The sequence below is a fragment of the Pocillopora verrucosa genome, chromosome 6 (genome assembly GCF_036669915.1).
Source record: "Pocillopora verrucosa isolate sample1 chromosome 6, ASM3666991v2, whole genome shotgun sequence".
In the NCBI taxonomy this organism is placed as follows: domain Eukaryota; kingdom Metazoa; phylum Cnidaria; class Anthozoa; order Scleractinia; family Pocilloporidae; genus Pocillopora; species Pocillopora verrucosa.
Window position 1 is genome coordinate 10,058,798 of NC_089317.1, and position 24,580 is coordinate 10,083,377.

General features: G+C 40.7%; 1 protein-coding gene across 1 annotated transcript; it reads left to right on the top strand.

Annotated features, from left to right (window-relative positions):
- Positions 1-746: 746 nt before the first annotated feature.
- LOC131795392 (uncharacterized) lies at positions 747-22,468 on the top strand. Its single transcript, XM_066168894.1, has 18 exons — positions 747-804; positions 1,043-1,429; positions 8,554-8,790; positions 9,703-9,806; positions 10,394-10,452; positions 10,553-10,749; positions 12,132-12,239; positions 12,644-12,662; positions 13,175-13,223; positions 13,532-13,811; positions 14,394-14,504; positions 15,246-15,436; positions 15,629-15,751; positions 15,948-16,018; positions 16,335-16,375; positions 16,605-16,701; positions 21,785-21,884; positions 22,403-22,468. The coding sequence occupies exons 1-18, from the start codon at positions 747-749 to the stop codon at positions 22,466-22,468; spliced, it is 2,298 nt and encodes a 765-aa protein (XP_066024991.1).
- The last annotated feature ends 2,112 nt before the right edge of the window (positions 22,469-24,580 follow it).

Sequence of the window (24,580 nt, forward strand, 5' to 3'; positions counted from 1 at the left end):
GTGTTTTGCTGCTGGTAAAAATGTCATCGCATTCTTTGATTCGCTTAATATATTTGCTTTACGTTAAAAAGAAGAGCTAAGGAAACGCAATTAAAATCAAATCAATAAAGTTATCCTATTTTAGTTGATGGAATATATGAATTCCATATATTCTCCTTCACAGTTATTTTATGTAATGTTATCTTTACCTCCAGCGCTTAAAGCGTCACGCAACGCATTTTCCGCATGCATGTCATGTCTCTTCTATTGAATCTCGTTTTAACTTTAAAGTAGTCTCATTGACGGCTCCATGGGGCTCTACTGTTTTTATTCCGTAATAAATTACAGACGTGCCAAATTCAGAATTCAAGATTTCCGTAAGGATCTTCGTTTTCGTAGTGTGTCTCATGAACATAATCTTTGTCCACAAGATGATACCAACCTCTTCTGAACTTGTCTTAGTAATGTGTCTTCGTTTTCGTGATGGGTCTTCGTTTTCGTAAGGGGTCTTCGTTTTCGTAAGGGGTCTTCGTTTTCGTAATAAGTCCTCGTTTTCGTAATGGATTTTCATTTTCGTAAGGGTCTTAGGTCTTCAGTTTTGTAACTACCCTAAAATGCCATCATCATTCAATATCCAATCAGTTCTCCGATTAGTTCTTTATATCAAGAGGAAATTGTTCCGTCCTTCGCGCTTATTTGTGACGATGATGTCTCTTCAACGGGTTTAGTAAAGTATTCGTATTTGGGGAAAGAAGGATTTCTCCAAGATGATTTGTCATTTGAAATATATCTTTATGTGGATTTTTCTCATACCCCAACCAACAGGTAATGTATTTAACTGGGATTTTGCTCCAATATTTTTAGTGTTTACTTTCTTCTTTCGTATCAGAACTCGATCGATTCATCTTATAATCTACTTTATTTAGGTGATTTTATATTGACAGTAACAGTTTGAGGTATACGGTGTTCTAATTCAAAATCATAGGAAAGCTATTCTTCGTTTGATGAAATCGTAAGCATGAATGATTGTAATGTAAGTGCGATCTAAAATATTCTCCTTCAGATGGCGGAAGTGTCACATGGTTTGAACCTACTCCGATTAAGACGACATCAGATCCAAAGGAAGTGCTCTCCCCTGGCATTGTACAGGTTTATGAAGGATCTCATGTCACACTGAACTGGAGCTACAGTCTGACCCAACATTTAAGTCCTGGTGGTTTCATAAAATTTAACTATTACATTATAGTCACCTTTGATGCATATGGTTCAGCTGGTCCTGTCAGTGTTACATTTCAAGAACGGTTCCGCTTAAGCTCAACTTTAGGAAGAGCTTCTCTGTCTATCTTCCCTGTGACTGTTGCTGATGATAGGGCTAATGGAGAATTCAGCTGTGAGTTAATTGACTCCCACAGTAATATTTGGAAACGAGCAATTCAAGTGCAAGTCATAGGTAAGCTTGAAAGTGTTGCTGACTTTAAGAAAGGCGGATTCTAACTGTAGTATACTGTTACCCAATTCTTCCCTCTGGGCCCAGTTCAAATGTCAATAGAACTTGGAAGATTTGAATTCTTGGCGGAAAAAATCTGACATCCCTTCTAACAAATTTATCTAGTTTATTGGACCAGTTGATGGTGTTTTAAGTGACCAAGCAAATGCTTTTCGACGCGATGCAAGGTTTGTTTTTCATGGTATACCTAACTTTTAAGTACAATGCAATCACATGTTTGTCTTATATCATTTGAATTCCCATGAGAATCAAAGACCCAAAATGCAGATAACAAAAGGCTCAAAATTGAGATGCACCTTGAGATTAGAGAAAAAAAATAATTACTGCATGGGAGGATTTAGGTAACCCAAACTTCCCTCACATTCTGTGTAGCTCAGTAATCATATATCAATGTGATAAGAGTGTGATCACAAAATCACACATGTGGTCTTGGTTTGTGATCACCCCTTTTTCATCAGCGGGAAGGAACAATAAGACGGATTTCAACAATGTAAAGGATACCTATACCAGGTACTGGTTGCAACTCAGACTGTGTATTGGTTACAAGCAGTCATGGAAGATTGCTTAAACCACAAGCCCTTCTCCATTTCAGCAAGATTGTTCGGTCATTCCTCTTCAGATTTCTCGAATTTCTTGCTCTTACACCCAACCTCCTCGTTGACCCACAGGACCATTTTTCATTCAATCTGTGATGGGGCGAACGCTGACATCATCAAATCAAACTTGAACAACGCTCGGGGAAATGTCCTATATTAACGGAACCTTCAAGCGTCTATCAATCTCAACCGGTTTATTAATCACTGAAAAGCTCGTAAAAACTGAAATAATAAATTAAAATAGGCCGTTATCATACAATAAACGCTGATCGAAATGTCCTTAACTCGAACACGGGGCGTGTATATAGATAAATTAAAACAACACAAATATCTTAAGGTCAACAAAACTACCTTGATTATACACGTTTCCGTTTATAAATACAAAAATAAATGACATACCTCTTTCCCCGTTCTATTATTCTAGTATTGCGACAATCCTTCAATCTGGCTATGCTTGCGACTAACATGTGTCTCGTCACCGAATGAAACCTTATGCCGACAATTCGAGGGTATGTCACACAAAACAAAACAAAAGGGTATTGAACGTCACGCAAATCACGACTAAAAATAGCCTTCGTTACATGGCTCCCCTAAATTACGATAGGAATTTACCACACTAATGAAACAAACAAGAACTTGTATCAACTAGTAAAATTTAACTATTTAAATCAATGTTGGTTGATATGGGCTGTAAACTCGTACATTTCGCATGGCTCCTCAGGTGGAGATTCCCCGGTCTTCGCTTTCCTCCCCGGGCAACAGCAATTTTAATTTCTGAACTGCTCTGTATAGACTAGTCACTGGTCCAACAGGTCGTCCGTTCTGTCTAAGTTCCGGTCAGCAATTTTGATGCGAACTTTTCTGACAAGGCCATCACCGTCAGGGAATATTTCCTTCACGCGCGCGACCTTCCAACAGTTTCCTGGTGAGTTATCATTCATAACGACGACGACGTCATCAACCTGCAGGTTTCTTCGAGTGGCTACCCACTTCTGTCTTGGCTGGAGAGACTGCACTTAGTCCTTCCTCCACCTCGTCCAGAACTTGTTAGCAAGGTGTTGCACCCTGAGCCATCTTTTCTTTGAGTACAGATCGGCACGCTGGAATTCGCCAGGTGGGGACAATATCACCTTGGACTTCATGGTAAGTAAGTGGTTGGGTGTGAGAGACTCAGCTATCTGTGGAGAGTTTATCGTTTCAACGGTTAAGGGGCGACAATTCACGATGGCTTCAGCCTCCATCATGAAGGTTCTGAGGGTTTCGTCATCAAGCTGGGCAGCGTGCTGTGTGAGAAGTGATGCCAACACATTTCAAACAGCACGAATTTGACGCTCCTAGGCCCCACACATATATGTCTCGCTTCTGGGACATTCATTTTGAAATCTATCTAGTCACATTTTCTCTTTGCCAGTTCTTGCTGTATCTTCTCGTGTTGGAATATGAATAACACCTGTTGTAGCTCACTCTTTGCGCCAACAAAGTTGGTACCTTGGTCAGATTGCAACTGTCGCACTGGGCCGCGGCGTCCCACGAATCGGCGATAGGCATTGAGAAACGAATCAGTAGACAGACTGCTCGCAACTTCGAGGTGGACAGTCCTGGATGCTAGACATGTAGACAGCACCCCATAACGCTTCATTTCACGACTGCCCTATTTGACGTACCAGGGACCAAAGTAGTCTACACCACAGAAGGTGAAAGATGGTGCAGGTTCTAGGGGATCTCCGGGTAGGTTAGCTATCTTCTGTTCTTGAGGAAGGCCTCTCAGTTTCCGGCAAGACACACGTTTGGAAATATGGTCGAACACTACGGAACTTCCACCAATGATCCAGTAGCCACTTGATCTGATTTCATTCTGAGTGATCCTTTTACGACCTTGATGCTGGACTAACTGGTGATAGTTGCAAAGGATAAGATTCGTCACGTGTCCTTTCCAAGGTAGACTGACGGGGTGTTTCACCTCATAGGGGACACTAAACTGTCTTAATCGCCCACCAACTCGTAGAACTCCGTTTTCGTCTATAAAGGGATCAACTTTGTAGAGCGAGGTTGACCTCTTCATCGTCTTCATCCTTTCCTTTCTAGCATCTTTGTCGGTGGCTTGAAATTTAATTTTAGTATCCTTCAGCATTTGAATTTCATTTTGGAAAGCTTCGTTCTGTACTATCTTGATAATTTGCAGCTCAGCACGTTGTAGGTCCTGAACATCAACCGGCTTGCATGTAGGCATCCCTTCATTTCTCTCCTTTACGTTCTGTCCTCCAACTTGTGGTTCACTAGCAGCTGTCTTTCGGAATCTTTGTTGAAATCGAAGACAGACGGCAATCGCTCTCATTACTCAATGCCTGTTGGAGAGATAGGTCAGGCGCTCCAATAGAGAGTATAGCTTTGGTTCTTCGATCGCTCTTATAGAAACGTTCTTGACTTCCGGATCCTCAGGAGGGATTGAGGGAGTGTCGTCTACAGAATTCCAGTCCTTACGTGAGTTCCAGAGAAAATCTGACCCATTCCACCACAAAGGGTCGTCGATTAGCTCTTGGGCACCAGCAACACAGGAAGCGATATCCGCAGGATTGGATTTTGTTCCAACGTAGTGCCACTAGTTCGGAAATGTCTGCTCTCGTATTTCCTGGACGCGATTGCCAACGAAAACATGGAATCTTTGGGCGTGGTTATTGACGTAGCCCAACACCGTCTTACTGTTGGTCCTGAAAATTTCCTGTATCTGTGCGCACTCCAGCTCCTTCCACAGCATGCTACTGATCTTCGATGAGACGACGGCAGCAGTCAGTTCTAGTCTGGGTATGGTCACTGACTTAAGGGGCGTTACCCATGACTTTCCCATCACCAGAAAACAATGGACGTGGTTCTTATCATCAACCAACCACATGTAGGAACACTGCCCATAGCCATTCTGACAGGTGCCCGAGAAGTGGTACAGCTCTACGTTCTTGACTGAGTCGAAATCTTGAGGCTTGTAACATCTTGCTCCTCTGAGTCTTTCTAAAATGGGGAGTTCAGTACTCCACTTCTCCCATTTGGGTCGCAAGCCGTCAAGAACTGCGTCATCCCTGCCTACACCATCGCGGCACACCTCTTGCAGGATCTGCTTCCCTGCCAAAATGAATGGAGCGACCAAGCCAAGGGGGTCAAATACTGAGCTCACTGTTGACAAGATTCCCCTTCTTGATAGAGGTCTATCTTATAAGATGATCCTGAACTGGAGTGTGTTAGATTCTATGCACCAATGAACACCTAGGGCACGTTCAATAGCAGTATTTTTACTGACGAGGCGATGGTCCTTCGTGTCTGCTGCTCGATCTTCCTGTGGGATGGAGCTCAAGACTTCTCTGCTGTTCGAAGTAAACTTGTGCAGCCGAAAGCCACCCCTTTGAAATAGGGACTTGGTGTTCTTGATCAACTCTTTGGCTTGTTCAAAGGATTGTACTGACTTCAGTCCATCGTCCACGTAGAAATTTCTTCGGATGAAGTCTGCCACTGGTCTGTTGCAGGTCTTTTCGTACTGGTCCGCGGTGGTTTTAAGGGCAAAGGTGGCACATCTCGGCGATGAGGTGGCGCCAAATGAGTGGACAGTCATACAGAATTCTACAGGGTCTCCCTTCAGCTCTGGATTATCCCACCACAGGAACCTCAGGGGATTGCGATGTTCTACGTCGATCTTAACTTGTTGAAACATGCTTAGATGTCGCACATAAAGGCTATCCGCTCTTGCCGAAATCTGCACAGAACTCCGGTGAGATTGTTTGTCACATCTGGGCCCTGGAATAGTTGTTGATTCAGAGATTGGCCATCGCATAGTGCACTGCAGTCAAACTCTGATCTTTCCCGGTTTCTTCTTATGATACACTCCGTGATGTGGAATGTACCACACTTGTTTGCTAGCTGTCGATATCTCATCAAGGGGAACTCTTTGTGCACAACCATTAGATATGATGTCCTCCATGAAGCTGCAATAGTCCTTTCTGAACTGGTCTTCACTTGACAGCCTTCGTATCAACTTCGTAAGGCGACTTAGGGCTATTTCCTTGTCATTTGGCAGCTCCAAATTTTCATTTCACAAAGGCAGTGGTATCTCGTAATGGTCGTCTAACAATTGATGGATTCCTTCGCGCACTATTCTCAGAAAGCTTCGGTCTTCGTCGGACAGGGGTTTCTCGTCGGCTTGACGTTCGTTGAAGTCAAGAGTAAACATCTTGGACACATTACTAGGGCTGATCATTTCTTTAACTTGTGTTCTGAATGCGAGGTGGCACATCTTTCTGTTTGGCGTTGCTTCAACTTCATAGATAACGATGCGGTTACATGCAATGTCAATCTCGATTTCAGAATCCTCTTCCCTCGAAGATCTTGTAGCACCGATGATTCCCCATCCAAGGGCTATTCTCTTAGCGTATGGATCATCTCCCTTTCCTGGAATTACCTCCAGCGGCTTAACTGCTCGAGAACAGTTGAGGCCAATCAGAAGTCCGACTCTCAGGTCTTCATTTAAGGGCAAGATCATCTCTGAAATCTTCTGAAGATGAGGCCAGATCATAGCAGACCGCTTCTTTAGGCTCACCTGCCGTGTACTTTCCTAGGTAGTACAATCTTTGTAACACTTCATCTGTCTGCCCTTCTATAATGGTCTCGAAGGACTTCAGCCATACTGGGTAGTGTAACAAGTCGCCGCTAAAGATCTCCGGTTCGGGAAGCGGAAGAGTATCTTGCAGTCGTCGTTGAGACAAGACGTTGGCTAATCTGCTTAGCGAATCTTTAACCGTTAACTTGTCAGGTGAGTTGCTCGTTTGTCTAACTTCTTTGCCTTGCCTCGGTTGTTGGTGTTCGTACGGCTCGTAGTGTGCAGGATAGTATGGATCGTACCTTGCAAATGGACTGATTAGAAATTCGGGTGCAAACGGATTTAGTGACTTGGGGTTAGGGATCACCGGATTCTGTTTTGGAGAGCTAATTGCCTTGTCGGCGGAATTAATTTTCGAGGGAGTAGCTGCGGGCGCCTTCTTTACTAGAGGAATACCATTGTTACTGGAAGTTTCTCCTAAAGGGTTGTCCATAGATCCTATGTTCGTCTCCACAGTCAAATTGCCGGCATTTACAACCGACGACGCCTGTGTTTTCAAGTAATTTTGAAGGACGTAGTTTTTGTCGATTTCTTCCGGTAAATCTCCTTTCGCAGCGAAAACTTCTTTTTCGTCTTCTTCGGTTTTTAATTAAGGCCTTGCGAGTGTCAATTCTTTGGTGAGTTTGAACCTCCTTAACTCATCTTCATTTTCTTTCAGAGCGCTAATTTTTCGCGCCTCGGCGTCGGCAAATTCCAGTTCAGTTTTTTGCCTTGCCTTGCCTTGCCTTGCCTTGCCTTGCCTTGCCTTGCCTTGCCTTGCCTTGCCTTGCCTTGCCTTGCCTTGCCTTACCAACTTTGTACTTTGTATTATTCAGCACTAAAGATGACAGAAGAACTGTCGAGACATGTTTTTAAGACGTGTCATTCATTTTCTTAAATTCGTTACATATCTGCTTCTATCTAGACAATTAGAAATACCATCCAAAACGTTTGGAATAAAAATGCTGATGAAAACATATTTATGTTTTCATTGCTTGGAAAATGTAAGTAGTCAGCTATTGTATAGAGCTCTTTCCAGAGTTGCATCCATGGTAAGAAAGCGCTTCCTATTTCATTATGATATCATACTGTACGTTATACATATGAGATGGATGTGTCAGACACATTAACTAAAGGATAATTCATTGATAATTCGTCCAAGGATCAATAAATTTTTCACGCTTTTCCCTTTTATGTTTTCATATGTTGGTTGCCAATTAGCAATTTTGGTTGAAATTTTAGTCACCATTGGGACCAAAATTATGTAACTTGAAGTACTGCCATGTTGTGGGAGGTGTTCACTCTCCGCTGCAAATGTTAACTCCTCTTAAATTAAGATTAGATGCTGTGTTAGGAGACTCTAGTGCTCCACTATCTGTGTCAGCAAATATGTTCAGTTGACACTGATTTGAAAATCTTTAACAATCCAGTTCAACATATCTGGCAAGATCTCAGCTCAAAGATTTGAAATATCACCTCAATGGTTTTCTGAGCGTCTACCCGAAAAAGCTTTGTGTTTAATTGTTGGACGCTATGAAACTTTCATTACCATACAGTTATTTATTTAACATGCATCTATGAATGGCAAGAGGATCACCCAGTTAACATCCAGCCGATTTGGCAATTTCACTGAAACTACAAAACACAAACTAGGAGAACGTTTTGCAAACCCATGCAAGTGAATCCAACTAAGAAACATCAGACTAGAATTAAAGAATATCTTTTTGTATATAAGTGTACTGGTATGGTTGGACCCCTTACAATAGCTATTGAAGACAAGCCACTCAGAAGTATCCTTGTGTAGATGCTGTTTTTTTAAATCTGATTTTTAAATTGTCCAATTTGATGTACAGATCCACCAAAGATTGTTAATTTTCAACCTGAGTATTTTGTTGGTGTACAACAAAGTTTAACTCTTAACTGTGGAGCAGATGGGAACCCTCCACTTACTTACACTTGGACTCCATGTAATTACCCAGAACAAGTTTGTGACAAAAATACTCTTGATATTTCACAAGTCCTCGATGATACCAGCTATACCTGTAGAGTGGCCAGTGTATTTGGAGATGATTCAAAAACTGCCAATATTTGTAAGTCACATATACATTGTGGTCATGTATCTAACAGCTGTAACTTCATACATGTGCCAACATGACATTTTGATTGGGTTCTAAGAGTTGAACCAGTGATTAGCCTGTCAGGTTATAAAAGCCCAAACAGTGCCTTTACTTTGTGTTGATGTATAACTCTAAAACATTGATTAATTTTATTACTTGTAAAATGCAAAGAAAGCATTGCAGTAATTCAACTTCAGGTGGCTTGTACAGGGGTGAGTATCAAAAGTAGGTAAAAAACTATAGTCAGGGTTTCTGACAGGATACAGGAAAAATTGTAATTGAGTGGGATGTTTTTTGGGGAAAATGGAGATGATGGTTTAGTTCTTTCATTTTTAGTCATTGTAAGCTGAAGCACTCAGGACCTTTATATATTGCAGTGTACATCGATTTTATAATGTTTTCATGGATGCAAGATAAGTTAAATGGCACCTTTAACTGCCTCTCTATATTTTCCTCAAATTAATCTCATGCACTTGAATTTGAAAGCAAAAGGTCAGTTTGATATGAGCAACTGACTTTTACCCTGCATTGTTTTGCTTCAGTATAAAAACATTTTAAAAATTTGTGCCAGACTGTTTCGCTTGCTCATGCTCAAAAGGACAACAGCACAATTTGTCATTTGACAAGCAATCAACACAATCCATTGATGAGAAATATGGTGAGAAGTTGACCGGTGCCTAGAATCATCTAAGAAATGGCAAAATCCCCAGTTGTTCTTGTTACAAGTCACTTACTGAAAGCGACAGACATCTCAATCATCTCTGAGGTTAAATGACCTTAGAACGGTACCAAAGTTTTCAAAAAACCATGGTTTTCAGACATAGTACCTGTATTAATGAAAGATTGATTAAATTTTTTTGTAATGATTCTTCTTGTACTTCACAGACATTGGAGGAAATGTGATTAACATAACTATTGTCATCACAAGTGAAAGATGTATAGATGGAAAATACAATCAACCCTTATTACTGGAGAAATTTAAAGAACTGGTAACTTAATGCACATACAACTTAGACATTGCTGTCAAAGCTAAACATTATAATCGTTTACATTCACTCACATCTGTCAAATTGTTAATTATAGTTGTCACTGAGTGTTGGTTATTTCAGGGTCAGAGACTGATGTGCTGGCTGTATAATGATTAAAAGGAAATTTGGCTCATGGAGAATGTGTGGAGAAAAGTTCATTTAATTCTACAGTGTTTCTTGAATTCCTAGATTGTACGCAGTCTGTCAGAGTTCTGTCAAATCTTGAAGTTTAGAGGCCTGCCACAATCTTCTTATTATTCAGTGTTTGGTTATGGTCTGTATTTATAGGGCAATAAGAGGCCTGGTGCTTTCTTTTCAAATTTATAAAATAGGAGGCAAGTGACATATAAAGAAGGACAATTATTCATTGAAGTAGCACTTTAAAGAAACAACTGATAAATACTCAAGAGACTGACTCTCAGCTGACTTTTGGCTAAACAGCCATGTTTAGCCATTTGGTGTCATCCTCATTTGTTCTTATGGGTATGTGTGCATGATACATGTACACTACACTAACATTCTAAGACAAATGATTGAAATGTTTGCAGCTCAAGGAGGCTTTTGCTGGTAAACCTGGCTACGAAGGAGTGCAGTTGATAAGTGTGAGGTATGTGAATTAACGAGATATAGAAATTTTATTATTTTCTCTTTTGTCATCTGTTTTCCATTTCATGTCACTTTAACCCTCTGTCAATGTCTGTCCTTAGGTGTGGAAGTATTTTTGTTGTCCTTGCACTAAAATTCAACTTCACTACAAAGGAACAAGATGTTATCATAACACTTAATAACGCTGTGAAAGATGGGAAGCTGGGAGAGTTCAGTGTTGGTGCCATAAAAGGGAAAAAAACTGATGTGGAACCAACAGGTGGAGGTGCCACATCACCACTTGACAGGTCCTTTGGGGGTAAGTCCTCATAACACTTCTTACAAAAGTTTTGCAAATTGATTTATTAATGTCCTTGCCCCTCTTAACTTGGCTGTTTGTGGTGTGAAAAAAAATAGTTATAGCTCCAGGCGTCGAAACAACGTCGGAATGTCCCAAAGATACACAGGATTTAATGCGAGGACGTCGAGCGAAATACTGATTCGAGACACCAAAGACCAACTATAATTCCAAACGTAGTTTATTCGTACTAATTGTGACTTGATGTCCAAAACTGTCAAACGATTGTCCTCTCTGTAACGCCTGAATGAGTCGCAATGAACGCAGAAACACTCGCAATAAGCTCTCTTGTCTAAACTACCGCAAACGACAACGCACGAGGTCTGACATATGATATCGAAGCGTCACTAATACAAAAACATAGACTAATACGTAACAGAAATAATACTTAACTCGACAACGATTACAATAGTTTTGAAAGTTACTGTATTTAACTCAAAATTGGTAATGTAGCAGATTTATACAGAGATTCAAAAACTTGGTGTATGGTAATGACAACTATGACAACCACAACCAGCCCCAATTTGAGCACTGATAGGACAGTGTATGTATCATGTGTGCGCACTTTTGTTGTACATTTTGTCAAGTTAACTTTTGATTTTAATGCAAACATGTAAGAAATGGTGAGTTTGTTTCCCAATATCTAAGCTTTTTATTTACCTAAATTCACTTTTGTTCCGTAGTTTTAGAACATGCAGGGTTCATTTAAATTTTTTTTTTCTGAGATAGTTTATAGGAAAAAATAACGTGTGGCCAAAAAAATAACAGCCATGCTTGTTTTCCTCAAATTAATCGAGTGTATTTTTTTGTAGAATCTTCAGAGCTTTCAAGTGGGGTGAAAACTGGTAAAGCATTCTTGTTGTTAATAGTGAAAGATTATAATCATGGTTTTCTTTTTTTTGTGTCATTTTGTCTATACAACTTATCCTGGCCAGGGAAAAAAGTGAGATCTGATTGTGCTCGATTTTTATGTACAAATTTGTGGATTGAGTAGTGGGTGCCTCCATCTTGTTTTTGCCATGAATAACCGATGGGAAGTTGTGGTTTAAAAGCTTGTACAGAGGGGGGAATATTCAATATAACTTATCTGGTAATTCGTTTGACCTTGCACAGAATTTGTATCCCATATCTTTTTCTAGACAAGTACATAATTATGCATTGCAGCCTGTTATTTAGTTCCGATATATGTAATGAATTGTGAAACACAAAATTGCAGGAAGAAGATAAATTGAGTTCTGACTAAATTTCAAAGGTTACCTGACAATAATACAGAGGCAGATCCGCGATGATAAGATCATTGAAAAAAATTATCTGAAGCTTATCACACTTTGTAATTGCCATAGGTATTATTGTTGGTGCAGTGTTTGGATCAGTTGCTGCACTAGCTGTTGCTGGAATATTAGTTTGGTGGACTTGCAGGAAAAAGAGGCGCAACACGAAAATCACTGAAGGTAAGTGTTGCATACATGTTATGCTCTCAAATGAACACTCGTTTTGGCATCCTAGAAATATATCTTTCACATTTTTCCTTCTTCTAGGACTAAATACAATCTTCAGTTCACTATCCGCTGCATAATGATCTTTGCTGAAGCGATTTCTATATCTTTAACAGATAACTTTAAAAACAGTGTATTGTAAACTAATGTTTTGTTTTGTTGTTATCTATTGTGTGGTTAGCTGGTTATAGTTAAAAGACCTCGCATGTCGTTTTACACTTAAGGACTCACCTTGATGTACATCAAACAGAATTTTCTTTGCTTGCAAGAGAGAAAGTTTGCTTGATGTCGATTAGTTGTTGTTGTTGTTTTTTTTTTTGCGGTTTCCTTTTTATTTTTCGCTCCTTTTTTCTTTACAGAGGTGGCAATGAGTGAAAGGTGAGATTTTTCTATGGAAATGTTGCTGTCTACTTGCATCGTTCCTTTATGGCTTGATCGTTTTAACAATTTTAACACCCACACTTTTTTTCCTGTGAATGTTTGTGATTGTTCCAATTACCACTAACTTTAAGGCACTCTAGCGCTGCAGGGATACCACTATACACTTTGGTTACGTTGTCACTTGTGCATTAACCAACATCTCAGTGATCTGTAGAAAAACTTAAGAAAAACAAGAACAGCAACAACTTATAAGTGAAGTACGTTTATTATGTTATTCTCAGTATATATGAGAAGCTCAGGGCAAGTCGATCTACATACTCTGCTCGTATGGTCTGACTGTAGGGGGAGGGTATGGCCATACGTAGGCTATGACTGTAGGCGAGCCTATATCTGGTTTCCTGCATCTTTTCTAATTGGACTAAGCTGTCCGGAAAGTTTTTCTGTTATTTGGATTTTTCATTTACAGAGAATTAGGTGTGTTTTGTGACATATTTGATTTGCTGTTTCAGAACATTCGGAAATATAAGTAATGAAACAAGAGGAAGTACAGATGGTAATGTAGGTTACAAAATGAAATCTTATTCCTTCATATAAAGATACATTTTCCTGTAGTCCTAAGTGTGTTTTGTTTTTACGTTGCTCTCTTCACTGAGAGTCTTCCCAATGTGGTTAACAGTTTACCTGAACTCAGACAGTTATTATCAATACAGATTTTAAGTCGATTACTCATTGGTATTTTCCAATAAGTCTAGGTAAACAGTGGTTTATTTTTCATAAGACAGCTGGTTTGAAGATTTGAAATAATTTCCAAGCAATTTTGGTAGTTTATCATCTTTCATTGAATTGAAAACAGCTTTTTCTTTGAGATTGCAGTTGAATTGCCCAAACCTTCTCAAAGCCATTACATGGCACTGGATGACAGAACTCGTTCACCAGTGATGACAGATGCCAGTCCACTCAGCACCGAACAAATCAGCGAGTACGCTTCTCTTAATCTATACACACGCTCCTGGGAAACTCCTAGGGAACATGTGACGATAAAGCACATCGTTGGGAAAGGTGCTTTTGGCCAGGTTGCCAAGGCAACAGTCATAAACCAACAAGGAAGAGCCAAGAAGACGCTCGTAACAGTTAAAATGTTGAAAGGTACCAAGAAATAAAGTCATGTTTTACTTGGTCTTTGAACTAACCGAGAAGTCTGTCCAAATTGTTCGGTTTTCTTTCATATTGTTTTATTTTAATTTTAATTATATGCTTCTGCAGAATTTTCACGCTCCTGTTAAGAGTAATCTCATTCTGCATGACTTGGTCACAGTTATGTCCATAGCCCGAAGCTTGTTCTACTTGATACAGCGATGGAATTTTAAGATGTAGTGTAAATATTTCCCCCTTAAATCATGATTACTTTTTAGAGCCTTGGCGCTTTACCTTGACGAAGAAAAGCACCTTTTAATATGATGCATGGTAGAGTCGAATGATATCGATTTATCTATCTATATATCTATCTATCCTTCTATCTATCTATCTGTCTGTCTGTCTCCCTGTCTGTCCATCTATCTATGTATCTATCTATATATATATATATATATATATATATATATACATTTATGTATCTAATGATCTATCTATCTGTTTACGTTTACCTACATAATGTTAGTTGTTGAATGATATGATTGTGGTTCATTTGTAATGTTATTCGACGATGATTGACCGAAAATCTTGTTGCAGAAAACGCTTCTGAGGCAGAGAGAAAGGATTTGCTGTCTGAACTTGAATTGATGAAACAACTTAAACCTCATCCTTACATTATCAAACTCCTGGGATGCGTTACCACGTCTGGTAAATACTGAAATGTTTATTATCAACTATGGCTACCGTCAGACAAAATTAAGTTTCAAAGTATAGAAAGCTTCGTTTTCCTCGGTATTTTTTGTGTTTTAGCTTAAGATAACTTTCCTCTTAATCTATAGAGTATACCGTAATGATTCGATTTGACGCCCGGGGCGCTTATTTACTTTTTGGTAGGCGAGGGGATAGTGCTTATTTGAAACAGGGCGGTAATTAGGGCAGGGCGCGTACTGTTTTTTTTAAGAACCAGCAGAACGTGCGAAACAAAGCTTTGATGTTCATTTGAAAAGCGCGGCTCTCTAAATCTAAACTAAAGTAATTGTCTTGAAATCAAAACGTAGAATGTCACTCGTAGGATACTTTATTTATTCGATTGATCCCTGCGGCGTTTAGTACATTTTTGTTTTTGAGGAGGCCTTTGTTGACGGGTACAGTCCATTTAATTCGCCCGATCATTCCATTAGCCATTATATTGTTTTTGTTGACTTTTAGGAAAAGCAGCTAACCGACGCTTAAAGCTTGGGCATATTCTATTCTTGCGCGTACGCGAACGCACGAGTGAGGTCTGGATAGAGTTTGTTTGACAGCAAAGAAGTAGACAGAGTTTTATACTGTCTGCTAAATAGAAGCGTATGCATTATCAATAAGTGAGATCTAAGATCAGCAAAATTTACTGGTGGACTGCATCTGCGGCATTTAATTGATATTTGCGAAACTTTATTGTCTACCTAGAGCCACTGTTTGTGCTGATCGAATATGTTCCTTTTGGAGATCTGCTGGGTTACCTGCCAAAGAGCCGTGGATTGAATGATACTTACTTCAAAGACCCGGATATCAAACCACAGACAAATCTGACCTCACAACAGCTGATTAAGTTTGCTTGGCAAATCGCTGATGGAATGTCCTATTTGTCATCGATACCGGTGAGTGATGAAATTATTCTCTGAATGACGTCCCTATAGAACAAGACCTCATTTGTCATTCATTATACTTCGCTTTCCATTGCACCGTGGACAAACTACCTTGGACGTCATCCCATGCCAGCTGAGTCGCCCTTAAGTCTCTCGTTTCTTTAAAGGGTGTTTTCCAAAAGAAACTTTTTCTCTTTGTGTAAGGTTATTCATAGAGATCTTGCAGCTCGTAACGTGTTGGTTGGAGAGGGGGAAACATGTAAAGTGACGGACTTTGGAATGGCCAGAGATGTGCAGGAGGACAATGTTTACGAAAGAAAAACCAGGGTACGAAGACATAATGTTCTTGTAAGCCTTGTATTATATGGCTGAAGATGCCTCACTGGAGTGACTGCTTAAAGAAAACAAGTTCAGTAAATCTTGTTCCGTTTTCCGGAACTTTCGTTACAGTGTTGTTACCAATTGGGAGCATTAGTACTTTTAAGGACTACGCCAACTCCTTGCATTTTTGCTTCTTATTCAGGGGCGTCTCCCTGTAAAATGGACTGCCATTGAGGCGTTGCTTTACGGAAAATATTCTACCAAGAGTGATGTGTGAGTACAAGGAAGATATGAACACTGCACTAAGCTTAATTAAAAAGGTCTTATATGAACTGTTTTCATGTCTGCAAAAAGTTATTCGGTTACTTTTGTATTTTGGTCTTTTTATTTTGCTGGTGTGAGGTCATCTCAGGGAGGAGTGGTTATCCTCATTTTTTATGGGTAGTGACCAGGGATCAACTCCTATGACACTGTGTATGTGTCCCTCCCCACCCCATCTCCCCTTCCTTTTATCACCAAAGATGTTTTAACTACATTTTATGTAGGGAAGAAATGTTATATCCTTACATGTATCCCGATTGTTTTACAGGTGGAGCTACGGATTTCTCCTTTATGAGATTTTCACGATTGGTAAGTTACTAGGCAAATTACCAGTCCAGTAATTTTAGCTTCAGCAATTGGGGGAACACGAATTCGTGAAGCAAGCAGGGTTTACCAGTCTCTTTAGAATTAGTTTTCGGTCATACCAAGCCAGTTTAGATTGCCAAAGTCGCTGGCCTAGCCGGAAAAAATTGTTAATGGAAATACATTTGTAGAGCTTTTCATTTTAGACTATATTAACATTACCTGCTCCATTCAGGTGGTTCACCGTATCCAAGGATGGATGGAAGAAAAATTGTAAACTTACTTCAAGAGGGATACAGAATGCCTAAACCACAACATGTGGATGATAAGTTGTATGATAATATCGTGTTGTTACTGTTTCATGATGGCTTTCTCGTACGTTAGTATTTGTACCGCTTTTTGTTCGAGTTGTTTGTGAGCCTTAAGATAAAACCATCTGTACTTGCTGTCATATTATGTCATACCACGCGCTCCCATCGGACCTGTGGGAAAAAACGTGGTATCGGACCCGCCATTTTGATTTCGCCCATGTGGTCATGTAGTAGCTGTTGCGTTATTGAATAAAGAGTTTAAATGGAAAAATTGTGACATGGATGTCGGAAGTGGGATCGATTTACACCAATAGAGGAATTCTCACCGCTAGAACAACCAAGAAAACCGGTACGTACGATTTTACAGTGTTTACTACAAAGTCCTGTCTTATCGTGCAATTTAGCCAAAAATGAGCGACTTGGTTGGGTTTGAAGTACCAAAAATGGACTGGACCCCTGGCCCAGATTTATTAACTAGATTCAAGAGATTCCGCCAAAAGTGTGAACTGCTACTTGATGGACCGTTAAAAGCTCGAGACGGCACTCAAAAATGCAAATATGTGCTGCTATGGTCAGGCGATTACGGAATAGACTTATTTAACACTTGGTCGCTAACCGAAGACCAACAAAAAGACCTGAAAGAATACTGGAAAAGATTCGAAGACCATGTTAAACCACAAGCAAACCATATCTTGAACAGATATTATCTACGAGGTCTGAAACAGAATAATCGTCCCCTAGCCACCTTCCTGACTGAAGCAAGGCTACTCATACAGAGCTCAGGTTACCCACCTGACTTACATGACGAACTCATGCGTGACACATTAGTTTTCGGCACCGATTCGGAAGAGGTCAGACGAAAATGCATTGCCCGCGGTAATGAATTAACCTTTGCAAGGGCAAAAGAAATTGCACGAACTGATGAGGCTACCCAGATGCAATTAAAAGCAATGAGTGACACTACAAACCCAAAGCAAGAAGAAGGGGAAGTCAATGCAATCAGCAGAGGAAACAAGCCCAGAAACCAGCCCCACCAAAGGTACACCAGTGGTAGAGGAAACAGACGACGTGACAACAACCTAAGACAGTGCTACAGATGTGGAGACACACCACACACCAAAGACCAGCAGTGCCCAGCCACTGGAGTAGAATGCTTCAACTGCAACAAACGCGGTCATTTTAGCAAAGTTTGCAAGTCTAAAACAAGGTCAGATGTGATGACCCTACAAAAAGAACAACCTGATGGTGTAACAAGTGAATGCACAAGCTACGACAAAGTCTTCCTGGGAACACTAGAAGCCCGAGACAGCCCCAGTACCTCAATGATCGCAAGCATTGAACAAAAAGAAAAACAACGCACCAAAGTCATGACTGAAATACAAGTCACGGTAGACCCCCATGATACACACCTGATACCTATTATCTGCAAGGTCGACACTGGTGCAGAAGTTAATGTCATCTCCAAAGACGACTATGACAGACTCAACCGCAGTTCCCAGCAGATACCCCTTGGCCCAACACACCACAGGATTACTGCGTATGGAGGCCACGCCATCAAGACCCTTGGAACCTGTCCACTATACGTCCATCAAAATGGCAGCATTAAAGAAGTCGTTTTCAATGTTACTGACGTACCAGGACCTACAATGCTTGGCTGTAAAACCTGCGAGGAACTTGAGCTGGTAAAATTTAATTGCAGCCTAGAAACCTCCAAAGAAGACAAAGAGACCCGCCTTAAAGAACACAGACCATGCAAACCGCACCAAAGGACCAGCAGATACCCTAGCCGTCTAGACACTGAAACATACCCCCCACTGGACAGGATAACCTTCTTCAACAACTTCGGAGACTGCTTTGAAGGCCTGGGAACCTTCAATATGAAACCTTATCACATCACCCTAGACTCCAATGCTGAACCTGTCATCCACGCACCACGTACCGTACCAGTACACCTTCGAGACATGTTTAGAAAGGAAATCAACACCATGGTAGAACTTGGAGTGCTCATACCCGTAAGCGAACCCACAGACTGGGTTAATAGCATCGTCCTCTCTGAAACAACCAACGGCAAAGGAGAAGTCACCAAAATCAGAGTCTGCCTCGATCCACGTGACCTAAATAAGGCAATAAAACGCGAACACTACTACACCAAAACAATTGATGAGGTAGTCACACAGCTTAGTGGTGCCAAATTCTTTAGTGTAGTTGATGCCAAAAAGGGCTACTGGCATGTACCATTAGACGAAGCCAGCTCCTACCTGACTACTTTCAACACCCCGTTCGGGAGATACCGTTTCACCCGGCTCCCCTTTGGCCTTATTGTATCACAAGATGTGTTCCAGAAACACTTAGATTCAGCACTGGAGGGCCTGAAAGGAGTCACCGGCATTGCAGACGATACATTCATATACGGAGCTACAGAGGAAGAGCACGATGCGAACATGGTAAACCTCATGATCAGATCCAGGGAAAGGGGAATCAAATTCAACAAAGACAAAGTACAGCTCAAATGTCAGGAAGTCAGCTTTTTCGGCCACAAATGGACCCAGGATGGAATCAAACCAGATGACAGTAAGATATCTGCAATCCAGAAGATGACCCCACCTGAGAACCGCAAAGACCTCCAAAGCTTCTTAGGCCTCGTAAACTACCTTACAAGATACTCAGGGCGATTGGCTAGCCTCACAGCACCACTGCGAGAACTTACCAAGAAGGACACCGCATATGTATGGGGACCTGAACACGACGACTCATTCAACCAAGTCAAACAGGAAATCACATCAATGGGAGTCCTCAGATACTTTGACCCAAACATCGAGTCTGTCATTCAAACTGACGCTTCCCAGAAAGGAGTAGGCGCCGTCCTTTTGCAGCAGGGGCAACCTGTATGCTATGCCTCCAAAGCACTTACAGACACAGAAAAAAACTACAGCAACATTGAGAGAGAAACACTTGGTGTAGTATGGGGCCTAGAGAGATTTAACTACTACATTTTTGGGAAGCACTGTACAGTAAACACTGACCATAAACCTCTTGAGGCGATTTTCAAGAAGCGACTGTCCAGTTGCCCACCTAGATTACAGAGGTTCTTGATGAGAGCCCTGAAATACGACGTTACGGTCAACTACGTAAAAGGTCCTGATGTACCAATAGCCGACGCTCTCTCAAGAGTCAGCCCCCAGCCTACCCCTAGCAGCAGTCAACTTTCAGAGATATATGTCCACCACGTCACACAACATCTCCCTGCAACTCCAACAAAGCTACAACAGATCCGTGACGAAACAGGGAGGGATCCTGTATTGTCTCTGTTAAAAGAAATGGTCTTTGAAGGATGGCCACAGAAAAGAGAAGAGTGCCCCCAACTGCTACATGGCTATTGGAATTTCAGAGAAGAGCTGACCATCGAGGACGGCTTAGTACTAAAAGGAGACCGCATCGTGATACCTCCTACTCTCAGACCTGAAATCCTGAACATCATACACCAAGGCCACCTAGGGCAAGAGAAATGCCTTTTACGAGCACGTACATCCGTTTTCTGGCCTGGAATTACAAAGGAAATCATCAACCAAGTTAACCAGTGCGAACCCTGCCAGAAATACCAAAATAAAGCAAGGAAAGAGCCAATACTACAGCCAGAACCGCCACACCGACCATGGGAAAGACTCAGTTCGGACTTGTTCGAATTTAGAGGGCAGCAATACATCCTGTTGACAGATCAATACAGCAGATTTCCTGTCATCAGGAGACTAACAAGCACCACGTCATCTGCAGTTATCAACCATCTGAAGAGCATCTTTGCAGAACACGGCATCCCTACGCAGTTGACGACCGACAACGGACCGCAGTACAGTTCGGCAGAATTCAAGCATTTTATGAACGTCTACGGGGTAGAACACATTACTAGCTCCCCCCTATACCCCCAATCCAACGGGTTTGCTGAGCGAATGGTCCAGACCGTGGAAAACATTCTCCAAAAGTGCGATGAAAATAAAGAGGACCCGTACCTTGCTCTCCTATCATACCGGGCCACTCCCTTGGATCACCAGCTGAAATCCCCAGCAGAACTGCTCACCAACAGAAAATTTAAAACTAGATTACCAGCATGCCATAGAGTCCTCCTCAACCACTCTCACCATGAGGTCATGAAAAGTAAGCTCATAGCCCGTCAGGAGAAACAAGCCCACTATTACAACCAGCATTCAGGACCACCCAAAAAGCCATTCGAAGCTGACCAACCCATCCGCACGTACAACCACCACTCACAAACCTGGGAACCTGGCATTATTGTAAAACCCGCCAAACAGCCAAGATCTTACATCATCAGATCCAGCAGTACAGGTACCACCTATCGAAGAACACGGGCCCAACTGAAACCAGACACAACTGCAGTGAGGGGAACACAATGCCAGCGGGTGGAAACCCCAGTATACCAAGGTTCTGAGATACCTCAGCAGACAACTAGTCTTGCCCCAGTCAGTCACACACAGACATCGCACAAAAACGGTGCAGCCCCCAGACCAGGATCTGGCGAAACAGTGCCACTGAACAACATCCCCCAGGGACCCTCAGACATAGCTGGAGGATATGTGACCAGATCTGGGAGGACTGTGACACCTGCACAAAGGCTGGATCTATAACAGTAGAGACACTAAAGAATAGACTTATAAGTATAAGCACAGGAGGGATATCCTTTCAACCAGTATTGTAATGTTCTGGAGATATGATAAGTTCCATTTTTTTTTTGTCGTTATTATTATTATTACATCGGTAGAAAGGGGGATGTCATATTACGTCATACCACGCGCTCCCATCGGACCTGTGGGAAAAAACGTGGTATCGGACCCGCCATTTTGATTTCGCCCATGTGGTCATGTAGTAGCTGTTGCGTTATTGAATAAAGAGTTTAAATGGAAAAATTGTGACACTTGCTGAACCTGCATAATGAAGGTAAATGAAACAATATGTACACCATCACGAGTTGATATCTGTTGTATAAATCGTTTGTCCTTTATTATAACAAGATGGAATTTTTAGACCAAAAAGGTTTTTCACTTGGGATAGGTCGAACCGTTTCTAATTAAACTACTTTTGGACGTCCTTTTAGGTATGAGACAATGACAAAATGTTGGAAAGACGACCCTAATTTGAGACCAGCTTTTGAGAAGTTGAGAAGCAAACTCAAAGAAATGGAAAACTGGCACAAGGTAGAATTGAAAATTTTACGAAGAGACTCTTTGTGTTCCTTTTTTCCTTTTCAAAGTTTGATTGCTAGATCAACTAAACTTGACGTTTCGAAACGTAGTTTATGGTTTCAATTTATGTAGCTTTACAGCAGTTTTTAATTCAGTTCCGAAAGTGGAAATCGAACATAAAAACTAAAACGAATCCCAGCCTGATCACAAACGTTTTTCCTTGCTTCAAGGAGGTGGCTTGATTCTACTTTGAGGTCTATTGGTTACTTTTGTTGTTAACCTTTGTTCCGATTGATAGTTGTGAATACTTTGGGCTTAGTTTTTCAAGGGTTAGGTTTAGGGTTAGTTGCCTTTTCTACAATCAATCTAAGACTTCTCTATCTAAAATTAATTGTGACAGCAATACACTCTCTTTCTAGGTAAAAACTAAAAAGGTAAAAAAAAGGAGAAATCCTCGACAGCCAAACAGAGTACAGTATAATTTATACCCCTTTTTCATATTCTTTCATATGTCTTGTTATTTTTTACAGGGGCTGCTAAACTTAAAAAATTACGATGATCGACTTTACGTTAATGTTGACGATCTTGCCGTCTGAGCGAGTGATTTATCATACAGGAAAGGATGGATCATCTTCTATTTTCCTGATATATTTTACGTTTAGCCATATTTTTTGCTGATTAGGCAACTCTTTAAACAAGCTGTTTGACAACGAAGCGAGGCAAAGTGCAGCTTTCATATATTCTTACATATTTTTATAGTTTAAGTCTTGGAAAGACAAACGATTTTGTACTAACGAGTTTAAAAGCTGCGACCCAAATTTTCCCTCCTTAGCGTTAGAGATTTTTTTATAAGTTTTTACACAAAACATGTATTTTATTTTAAAACGTCCTACGAATCCACACGAAAAATATTCCAGTGTTGCATCTGCTGTCCCTTTCGTTATATTTTGAAATTTGGCGAATGCACCTTTTTGTCGTAAAAAAAATTTCTTTATTAATTAAGGTGGCCCGATAGAGAAAACGGTCATATTTTTTTAACCAGCGGTTTAGCCATGTTTGGATGGTGTTAAGAAAAATAAGTTTTTCGCCATATACTGATCAATTTCATCACAAAATCTTAACTTTCATGAAACTTTCTTAACGGGTGCTATGGGTTTATAACTGCCTAGTTATTCTTAAAAATTAATGAAAAACAATTTAAAAAATCAAAGGGCTCACTCAGTTTCTATCGATATTTATCATCCCCCGACATAGTTACAGAGTACTGAGATTCTGGTTCCCTTGGAATTTTTGACAATGAAAGTCATAATAAAACGTTGTCCCTCTTAAACTGTGCACCATTTAAGTCTTGCATTTCAATGAAACATAGTTAAAACTATTTGTGCAAAGTTCAAGCGAGCATGGCATTCGACTGGGAAGTTGACAACAAACGAATTTAACAACAATTACAAGCAGACCAGCAATCTCACAAAATTTCGGTCATTCGCGCTTCACAAGAGAAATGAGAAAATATACAGAAAGCCTCACCACACTTTGTTAAATACGGCTTTAGAACGGCTTGATCCACAAGCCAAACAGAAAGTAAATTATGACATCAGCCCAGGAAGTCATAACACTGACGTATTTCCGCTTCTTGGTGCTTTCCATCTCTCAGGCTCCGCCTTAAGTATAAATGTAAACGATCACGGCAAGGCAGACAGAGAAAAATATAGATGCAACCATGATATTTAAGGAGAAAATACTGGACGAATTTGAACCATTAAGAGAAGGCTTTATACAGGAATCGGTTAAAAAAGAAATTGAATGAGTTGTGACAAAACTATGGCATGTTTCACTGATGACCAAATTGCAAAGTACTATTTGAACAAGTGTCTAATAAATAGAATCGAAATTATACTCTTTCTAGCAACTTTGAACTTCGCGCGAGAAACACTAGTCGAGTCAATCATGTGCTCCAGTTGAAATGGTAGGAGTGGATCCAGGATGCTCCCTATGCGTCGGAATTATTTAGAATCAAATTTTACCAGTATGTTTGTTTATGTACGAGACTGAAGTTCTCCGCGTATGCAAGCGTTTTTTGTTTTTGTTTCTTGTTGTTTTTTACGCGAAGTTAAGGACCGCGCTTATACAAAGGTCAAGGCCGACGAAGAAAAGAAAACTTGCATGCGCGTGCAGCGCGTGCCATAAACTACATACCGCGTCATATGATTTAACCAATAGGAGTATTGCAAACCGCGCCACGCCAATTAATATCACTATGGAAACACCATTGATGACGCGTCGTGATAACTGGTCTTTTATGCTGGAGTTCTGTAGATTTACTGTGTTGACGTTAGGCGTGTTTTATTTCTTGTGACAAGAGCGCAACCCAAAAAAAGTCAAACTTTGAAGATTTTTTTCTAAAGCGTGGGATAATAAGAAGTTGCACCAAATGGGGATTCTTAACGGATGTGATTCTCAACGGATATGACTCTCAACGGATGTGAAACTACAGTGGAAGGTGGATATGAGGTAACCGAAGGGTAGATAGTTTGTATACCCAATGTCACAATGAGAGCCTTTGTTTCCTTGAGCCTGTTTCATTAGGATTCTTGCGAGACCGATCGATTAGATCTTCATGGATTGAATTCCATCTTGCAGTTCGCCTTACGGCACGATTCCATTCCTTGATTCCGTCCCAGCTTAAACCAGGATTAGTTTAGTCTTAG

Excerpts from the sequence above, each read along its gene's own strand:
- LOC131795392 (XM_066168894.1), top strand. The coding sequence starts at position 747 with ATGATTTGTCATTTGAAATATATCTTTATGTGGATTTTTCTCATACCC. Across the intron at positions 13,812-14,393 it reads AACAGTTAAAATGTTGAAAG|AAAACGCTTCTGAGGCAGAG; the intron begins GTACCAAGAAAT and ends ATCTTGTTGCAG. Across the intron at positions 16,376-16,604 it reads TTATGAGATTTTCACGATTG|GTGGTTCACCGTATCCAAGG; the intron begins GTAAGTTACTAG and ends TGCTCCATTCAG.